The sequence below is a fragment of the Callospermophilus lateralis genome, chromosome X (assembly GCF_048772815.1).
Source record: "Callospermophilus lateralis isolate mCalLat2 chromosome X, mCalLat2.hap1, whole genome shotgun sequence".
NCBI lineage: Eukaryota > Metazoa > Chordata > Mammalia > Rodentia > Sciuridae > Callospermophilus > Callospermophilus lateralis.
The window spans coordinates 124,665,323-124,674,256 of NC_135325.1; the positions used below are offsets into that span (position 1 = coordinate 124,665,323).

Here is an 8,934-nt window from a genome sequence, read left to right on the forward strand (position 1 = left end):
AGCCAGCGACAGGGCGAGGGAACGAGGGGCGGCCGACCCCGCCGCCGCCACCGCTCTGCTCAGCCCGGAGGAGCCCGCGCCGCCGGGGCCCGACCAGGGAGGACCCCGCCCCAGCAGGAGGTACGGTACCCCGGGAGGGGCCGCTCGGGCCAGGGATTCCCCGCGGCCCTCCGCCCGCGCCGGCCCAGCCACAGCAGCCCGCGGGGCGGGGGGCGGCGTGGGAGGGTGCTGTGGCCCGTGGGGACCCTCGCGGGGTGGGGCGGGGGTCGGGGCACGAGGGGCGGCTGGGGTGGGAGTGGGGGGTTGGGCATTAACCTCGCTGTCGCCCCGTTCGCGTTCACAGGTTGTGGAGACCTGGGCTGCTCTCCCCGATTCCTAGGCTCCCGCCCCTGGGTGTCTTTCCCCAGTGCCAGCCTGGTCAGCCCCTAATATCAGCCCCGCGCGGGCCGAAATTGTGGGCGATGGCGGTGACGATGCTGCAGGACTGGTGCAGGTGGATGGGCGTCAACGCTCGCAGGGGCCTGCTCATCCTGGGCATCCCGGAGGACTGTGATGAAGCTGAATTCCAAGAGTCCTTGGAGGCTGCCCTGTGGCCTATGGGCCACTTTACCGTGCTGGGCAAAGTGTTTCGCGAGGAGGATAACGCCACTGCTGCCCTGGTCGAGCTCGACCGGGAAGTCAACTATGCTTTGGTCCCTAGGGAAATCCCAGGCACCGGGGGCCCCTGGAACGTGGTCTTTGTGCCCCGTTGCTCAGGCGAGGAGTTTCTCGGTCGCGTGCTCCACTTCCTGGAGCAACAGGGGCAGACAGTGGAAAGCGTGGCCGGTGCCCTGGGTCTGGGGCTGCGCAGGGTGTGCTGGCTCCGATCTGTCAGTCAGGCGATCCAGCCCTGGGTGGAAACCGTGAGGTACCAGCGCCTGGGCGTGTTTTCCGGGAGGGACCAGCCAGCCCCTGGGGAGGAGTCCTTTGAGGCCTGGCTAGACCACACCACTGACATGCTGCATGTGTGGCAGGGGGTCTCTGAAAGAGAGAGGAGGAGGAGGCTGATCGAAGGCTTGAGAGGGACTGCCCTGCAGCTCGTGCATGGGCTCCTGGCGGAGAATCCCGCCAGGACTGCGCAGGACTGCCTGGCGGCCCTGATCCAGGTGTTTGGAGACAACGAGTCCCAGGCCACCATCCGGGTGAAGTGTTTGACTGCTCAGCAGCGGTCAGGCGAGCGTCTCTCCACCTTTGTGTTGCGGCTGGAAGTCCTGTTGCAGAAAGCCATCGAGAAGGGGGCCCTGGCCAGGGCCTCCGCTGACCACGTGCGCCTGAGGCAGGTGCTCACCAGGGCCAACCTGATCGAGCCTCTGGATGAAGCCCTGAGGAAGCTGAGAATGGTTGGGAGGTCTCCCACATTCCTGGAAATGCTGGGGCTAGTTCGCGAGTCTGAGGCATGGGAGGCCAGTCTAGCCGGGAGCGTGAGGGCCCCGGCAGAGGAAGGGGCTGGTGCCCCCGCTGATGCCCAGGCAGATGCCAGGGCCGATGCTAATGCAGAGGATGAGAAGGTGGAGAAGGAGGAAGAGGAGGTGGACCAGCAGCAGCAGGAAGAGGTGGTGGTGGAGGAGGAGCAGGAGGAGGAGGAGGAGGAGGAGGAGGAGGAGACAAAGGGAAGACCAAGGCAATGATCATGCTCCTGTGGGCCCAGGCCAGGCAGGACCCACTGAGGCCCCAGGAGGCCCCGCCCCAGCTCAGATGGGCAGTGCTTCTGATGCCAGCCCAGGAGGGCCTGGTTGTGGGCCAGAGAGCCTGGCCCAGGCAGAAGAGCAGGAAGCTGAGGAGCCGGTGCTGGAGGGGCTCAAGGACATCCCAGAGGAGTCAGGAAATGAGGATGGGGCTGGGGAGACTGGCCACCCCGAGTCTGCCCCAGGTGAATAGGCTCAGAAGGCCCAGGGGCTCCTCTCCTCTCAGGCAGCAGAACCTTGGAGGGAGGGGCAGGACTGGCACCAGGGCCCACTCTCACCCCACATCAGGAGCAGGGCCCAGGGAAGGGCTCACCCAGCCCAAACCAAGCCCCTGGATCCCCCCAGCTCCCCAAAGGGGCCCTGGCCACCACCACCACCAGACTTTTCCAGTGACCCCAATGACCATATTTGCCACCAGATGGAGCAAGGAGGGGTGCCCCTCCTCATGGAAGCCCCAACCCCAAACCCTGCCAGTCTAGGGCTGCAGGCCTAGAAATGGGGAGAGGGGCTGAGGTCACCTGCCACCTGCACTGGACTGGGGGACATCGGGGAAGAGAGTCCATCTCAAGGGTGCCAGCTGCCTGGCTCTCCCAACAGGCAAAACCCCAACCCGATTCACCGTCCCCGGGACAGGGTGCTCCTGTCCCTGTCCCTGGAAGCCCACCTTATCTGTAAGCCCCATAGTGACCCACCTCAAGCAAACGCCCACCCCCACGCTAGCCATCGTTCCTGTGCAAAGCCGTGAGGTGTGTGTCAACCCCGGGCAGCGGACCGCGCCCTCGAGGCCGGCCACCTCCAGGCCCGGGCACGTGCCCTGAGCTTCCGGGCGAGCCAAGGCTCTGCTCGCTCCTGTCCAGTGTCGTGAGCTCAACCTCTGCTTTCTCGGTGTAGATCTAGGCCAGCAGCCTGCCCGCTTGTTCTCGTGGAGATGTGTGTGTGTTCTTATCTGAGCAGCTCCTCCCAGGAGGCCCTGAGCCCAGTCCCCAGGAGTCGGAGACGGGAGCCGGCGGGAAGGATGGACGGCGAGGGCGCGGTGGACGCTCACCCCCTCGGTGATCAAGACCGCGGCCTCACCTCGGGCAGGAAGCACTGGACCTTAGATGGAGGGGGAGGGCCAGGGACTGTGCTTTGACGTTCCACCCCCGTTGTTCCTTGTGACTCAGTTTTCCTTGGCTTGGGGGGGGGGGGTTCCCTGTTATGCTTTCCAGTGTCCTGTGACCCTTCTGTGCCAGCCATAGGGCAAGGGCCACCCCACAGCAAGCCAGCCCCTTAGGGGGCTCCCGGAATGGAAGTGAGTGTTCATTGCCAGAGGCCATTGTCCTGGCAAGAAGGCAGATCTGGGGTCCTCAGAAAGGGAGACTGTGGTGGGAGGGCCCCAGCGTGGAGACAGAGGAGGCTCCTCCTCTGCAGCCCCGGGGGGGGGGGGGGGGCGGGACCTGTGGCCTCGAGTGGTCCTGAAGAGTCCCTTTAGGTGTTGTCATCCCTTCTCTTCAATGGTTTCTGTAAATGTTTCTCTTCAATAAATCTCATGGATGTTCCAGCCGAGCTTTTTGCTTCCTTTAGGCATGGGACAGGGTGGAATGGAGGGAACAACTTTGGCAGGGTTAAAATGTTGGGGTATGTGTGGGGCAAGTACCATGAGGAGCTGTTGGGATCTTGGCTGGCAGGTTCTGGATGACAGGATGCCGTTGGTTGTGGGTGGGCACTGTCTTTCTGGCTCCCCAGAGCACTTGGGAATAAGTGGGTTAGGCATTGAATGGAGGGCACAGGACCACAGGATTCCCAGCAGTGCACGGGGGTGGGGGGGATGGGAATCGGGGCATCCAGCCAGGTCAGACAGGCCACGTGTGTGCTCCCGGGCTAACAGACAGGTCAGGGAAGGGCCTGGCATGAGGTCAGATGTCCCCGCCAGGAGCTGTGTATGGGACCAGGAGGGCAGGGGTGACATTCTCCAAACCGCTCCACCTGCTTTTGCCTTCCTCAGGTATCCAACAGGTGGGCATTGCTAGCTCAGACCATCTCCACTGTACAGATGATGGACACAGTGTTGTAAGTATTTAAAGAGCAATGGTCAGAAAATCTGGGCTGGGCAAATCTGCTGTAGGATGTTTGCATCTAGATATACCAATCATCCTTCTATGCTGCGGACTGTAGCCATGCAGAGATGTGTCTTCAGGGACCGTGAGCACACTTGGGCAGTGGGATTGTTTCGGGGTGTGTGTAGAAGCAATAGTAGCTGACCAATCATTAGGTTATCTCTGTAGTCTCCTTGATGCACAGACCTTGGCCTTTGTATCTGGGTCTCAGACCATGTCACATTGGAGCATCTTGCAGGAACAGAGCATAGCCCCAGCTGCACTATCCTCTACCTGCCTTCTGGAGGCACTGTGGTGTGCCTGGCATATTTACCCTGTGTGTTTTAGCAAGGCCATGAGTAACCTAAGCCATGTTTTCGATGCAGACATAGGAGTTTCAATTCTTCCAAAATTGCATGGGAATATGTGGAGTGTTAACAACAATAAGCACAATCTCAAAAGGCATATCATTCTCCAAATGCTACTTCTCCATTTCACTGGCATGACAAGTGAGAAAGGCATCTTGCATGATGAGCTGTGTCATGCATGCCATCTTGCTACTGTAGAGCATTGGTAATGTGGCTTCTTATAGATAAGGTTCTTTTAGGCATCTGTTTTCACAATAGTGAAGTTTCATTTTCATTGAGGATCTGCTCAGACAACTGATTTTCATCCACAAACATCTTATTTAGCGTTTCTGATAATCATTCAGCTGACTTCATATAACCCTGTGCAGACTCAGTGCTCACTTTCACGTTATGTAATGAACAATGACTCTAGAACTGTTTAAACCACCTGAACCTTGCTTTATGCTCACCATCATAGTGCAGTCCACCCTTTAAACATATAAGATGAAATATTTGCTGTGGCCATGATCCTCATGGGGCTTCAAGGAATATTCTGATCTTTAGAAGTTTCTTCATATCGGATATACATCCTTCCTGAATTTTTGTTATCTTTTGGGCTTTAATAATGTAGGGTTTGTTTGTTTTTTAACAGTTTCCATTACGTTGTTCTTGTCCTTCAAGATGATAGCTATGGTGAAATGGGACATGATTTGAGAGAAATAACCATCACTGATGTGCCACATCAGTCCTATGTTGTGTTCTCTTTCATTTCCCTATCAACCACCAATATAGCCCATTACTGATAACATTACAGAGGATTTTCTATTCTCATGGGCCATGATGAATAAAACAACGGATTATCTCAAGCACAGGAGAAAATGGTGCAATCAACCAACACAGTAAATAAGAGATGTGTGCTTTTACATTACAATGATACACACACACACACACACACACACACACAAATGCATATGGAATATGCATTTAAATGATAAAATATACAGTAAATACAAAAATCAGTCAGAGATATTTATTATCATTATCAATCATTATGTCCTATACATATTTTCATGTGTTATACTTTATGAAACTGGCAGCAGATAAGGCTTACGTACACAGGCATTGCCACAAACTCTAGGGTTACAAAACCATGGCTCCAAAATTACTACATGACACAAAATTTTTAGCTGCATTGTAATATTATGGGAACAGCTTCTTACATACCTTTGGTTATTGACAGAAATGTTCTAATATAAAATATGATTTAATTTTTTTAATATTTATTTTTTTAGTTTTAGATTTACACAATATCTTTATTTGCATTTATGTGATGCTGAGGATTGAACCCAGTGCCTCATGCATGCTAGGCGAGCACGGTACCATTGAGCCACCACCATACAGCTCCTGGCGGGGACATCTGACCTCATGCCAGGCCCTTCCCTGACCTGTCTGTTAGCCCGGGAGCACACACGTGGCCTGTCTGACCTGGCTGGATGCCCCGATTCCCATCCCCCCCACCCCCGTGCACTGCTGGGAATCCTGTGGTCCTGTGCCCTCCATTCAATGCCTAACCCACTTATTCCCAAGTGCTCTGGGGAGCCAGAAAGACAGTGCCCACCCACAACCAACGGCATCCTGTCATCCAGAACCTGCCAGCCAAGATCCCAACAGCTCCTCATGGTACTTGCCCCACACATACCCCAACATTTTAACCCTGCCAAAGTTGTTCCCTCCATTCCACCCTGTCCCATGCCTAAAGGAAGCAAAAAGCTCGGCTGGAACATCCATGAGATTTATTGAAGAGAAACATTTACAGAAACCATTGAAGAGAAGGGATGACAACACCTAAAGGGACTCTTCAGGACCACTCGAGGCCACAGGTCCCGCCCCCCCCCCCCCCGGGGGGCTGCAGAGGAGGAGCCTCCTCTGTCTCCACGCTGGGGCCCTCCCACCACAGTCTCCCTTTCTGAGGACCCCAGATCTGCCTTCTTGCCAGGACAATGGCCTCTGGCAATGAACACTCACTTCCATTCCGGGAGCCCCCTAAGGGGCTGGCTTGCTGTGGGGTGGCCCTTGCCCTATGGCTGGCACAGAAGGGTCACAGGACACTGGAAAGCATAACAGGGAACCCCCCCCCCCAAGCCAAGGAAACTGAGTCACAAGGAACAACGGGGGTGGAACGTCAAAGCACAGTCCCTGGCCCTCCCCCTCCATCTAAGGTCCAGTGCTTCCTGCCCGAGGTGAGGCCGCGGTCTTGATCACCGAGGGGGTGAGCGTCCACCGCGCCCTCGCCGTCCATCCTTCCCGCCGGCTCCCGTCTCCGACTCCTGGGGACTGGGCTCAGGGCCTCCTGGGAGGAGCTGCTCAGATAAGAACACACACACATCTCCACGAGAACAAGCGGCAGGCAGCTGGCCTAGATCTACACCGAGAAAGCAGAGGTTGAGCTCACGACACTGGACAGGAGCGAGCAGAGCCTTGGCTCGCCCGGAAGCTCAGGGCACGTGCCCGGGCCTGGAGGTGGCCGGCCTCGAGGGCGCGGTCCGCTGCCCGGGGTTGACACACACCTCACGGCTTTGCACAGGAACGATGGCTAGCGTGGGGGTGGGCGTTTGCTTGAGGTGGGTCACTATGGGGCTTACAGATAAGGTGGGCTTCCAGGGACAGGGACAGGAGCACCCTGTCCCGGGGACGGTGAATCGGGTTGGGGTTTTGCCTGTTGGGAGAGCCAGGCAGCTGGCACCCTTGAGATGGACTCTCTTCCCCGATGTCCCCCAGTCCAGTGCAGGTGGCAGGTGACCTCAGCCCCTCTCCCCATTTCTAGGCCTGCAGCCCTAGACTGGCAGGGTTTGGGGTTGGGGCTTCCATGAGGAGGGGCACCCCTCCTTGCTCCATCTGGTGGCAAATATGGTCATTGGGGTCACTGGAAAAGTCTGGTGGTGGTGGTGGCCAGGGCCCCTTTGGGGAGCTGGGGGGATCCAGGGGCTTGGTTTGGGCTGGGTGAGCCCTTCCCTGGGCCCTGCTCCTGATGTGGGGTGAGAGTGGGCCCTGGTGCCAGTCCTGCCCCTCCCTCCAAGGTTCTGCTGCCTGAGAGGAGAGGAGCCCCTGGGCCTTCTGAGCCTATTCACCTGGGGCAGACTCGGGGTGGCCAGTCTCCCCAGCCCCATCCTCATTTCCTGACTCCTCTGGGATGTCCTTGAGCCCCTCCAGCACCGGCTCCTCAGCTTCCTGCTCTTCTGCCTGGGCCAGGCTCTCTGGCCCACAACCAGGCCCTCCTGGGCTGGCATCAGAAGCACTGCCCATCTGAGCTGGGGCGGGGCCTCCTGGGGCCTCAGTGGGTCCTGCCTGGCCTGGGCCCACAGGAGCATGATCATTGCCTTGGTCTTCCCTTTGCTCCTCCTCCTCCTCCTCCTCCTCCTCCTCCTGCTCCTCCTCCACCACCACCTCTTCCTGCTGCTGCTGGTCCACCTCCTCTTCCTCCTTCTCCACCTTCTCATCCTCTGCATTAGCATCGGCCCTGGCATCTGCCTGGGCATCAGCGGGGGCACCAGCCCCTTCCTCTGCCGGGGCCCTCACGCTCCCGGCTAGACTGGCCTCCCATGCCTCAGACTCGCGAACTAGCCCCAGCATTTCCAGGAATGTGGGAGACCTCCCAACCATTCTCAGCTTCCTCAGGGCTTCATCCAGAGGCTCGATCAGGTTGGCCCTGGTGAGCACCTGCCTCAGGCGCACGTGGTCAGCGGAGGCCCTGGCCAGGGCCCCCTTCTCGATGGCTTTCTGCAACAGGACTTCCAGCCGCAACACAAAGGTGGAGAGACGCTCGCCTGACCGCTGCTGAGCAGTCAAACACTTCACCCGGATGGTGGCCTGGGACTCGTTGTCTCCAAACACCTGGATCAGGGCCGCCAGGCAGTCCTGCGCAGTCCTGGCGGGATTCTCCGCCAGGAGCCCATGCACGAGCTGCAGGGCAGTCCCTCTCAAGCCTTCGATCAGCCTCCTCCTCCTCTCTCTTTCAGAGACCCCCTGCCACACATGCAGCATGTCAGTGGTGTGGTCTAGCCAGGCCTCAAAGGACTCCTCCCCAGGGGCTGGCTGGTCCCTCCCGGAAAACACGCCCAGGCGCTGGTACCTCACGGTTTCCACCCAGGGCTGGATCGCCTGACTGACAGATCGGAGCCAGCACACCCTGCGCAGCCCCAGACCCAGGGCACCGGCCACGCTTTCCACTGTCTGCCCCTGTTGCTCCAGGAAGTGGAGCACGCGACCGAGAAACTCCTCGCCTGAGCAACGGGGCACAAAGACCACGTTCCAGGGGCCCCCGGTGCCTGGGATTTCCCTAGGGACCAAAGCATAGTTGACTTCCCGGTCGAGCTCGACCAGGGCAGCAGTGGCGTTATCCTCCTCGCGAAACACTTTGCCCAGCACGGTAAAGTGGCCCATAGGCCACAGGGCAGCCTCCAAGGACTCTTGGAATTCAGCTTCATCACAGTCCTCCGGGATGCCCAGGATGAGCAGGCCCCTGCGAGCGTTGACGCCCATCCACCTGCACCAGTCCTGCAGCATCGTCACCGCCATCGCCCACAATTTCGGCCCGCGCGGGGCTGATATTAGGGGCTGACCAGGCTGGCACTGGGGAAAGACACCCAGGGGCGGGAGCCTAGGAATCGGGGAGAGCAGCCCAGGTCTCCACAACCTGTGAACGCGAACGGGGCGACAGCGAGGTTAATGCCCAACCCCCCACTCCCACCCCAGCCGCCCCTCGTGCCCCGACCCCCGCCCCACCCCGCG

The 8,934-nt window shown here is 58.5% G+C and overlaps 2 protein-coding genes across 2 annotated transcripts; one reads left to right on the plus strand and one right to left on the minus strand.

The window, feature by feature from the left end:
- The first annotated feature begins 461 nt into the window (after nt 1-461).
- Nucleotides 462-1,917, plus strand: LOC143638725 (paraneoplastic antigen-like protein 6B). The gene is made up of 2 exons (XM_077106531.1): nt 462-1,520; nt 1,735-1,917. The coding sequence occupies exons 1-2, from the start codon at nt 462-464 to the stop codon at nt 1,915-1,917; spliced, it is 1,242 nt and encodes a 413-aa protein (XP_076962646.1).
- A 5,349-nt stretch (nt 1,918-7,266) lies between these two features.
- LOC143638726 (paraneoplastic antigen-like protein 6B) lies at nt 7,267-8,721 on the minus strand. The gene is made up of 2 exons (XM_077106532.1): nt 7,663-8,721; nt 7,267-7,449 (listed from the first exon to the last, which is right to left on the minus strand). Exons 1-2 carry the CDS (start codon nt 8,719-8,721, stop codon nt 7,267-7,269), a joined length of 1,242 nt encoding a protein of 413 aa, XP_076962647.1.
- Nucleotides 8,722-8,934: the final 213 nt, after the last annotated feature.

What these genes read in the sequence shown, in the direction of transcription:
- LOC143638726 (XM_077106532.1), bottom strand. Translation starts at nt 8,721, where the DNA reads ATGGCGGTGACGATGCTGCAGGACTGGTGCAGGTGGATGGGCGTCAAC. An exon ending in ATGCCCAGGCAGATGCCAGG is followed by an intron (nt 7,450 to 7,662) that starts GCCGATGCTAAT and finishes GCCCCAGCTCAG; the next exon opens with ATGGGCAGTGCTTCTGATGC.
- LOC143638725 (XM_077106531.1), top strand. Translation starts at nt 462, where the DNA reads ATGGCGGTGACGATGCTGCAGGACTGGTGCAGGTGGATGGGCGTCAAC. An exon ending in ATGCCCAGGCAGATGCCAGG is followed by an intron (nt 1,521 to 1,734) that starts GCCGATGCTAAT and finishes GCCCCAGCTCAG; the next exon opens with ATGGGCAGTGCTTCTGATGC.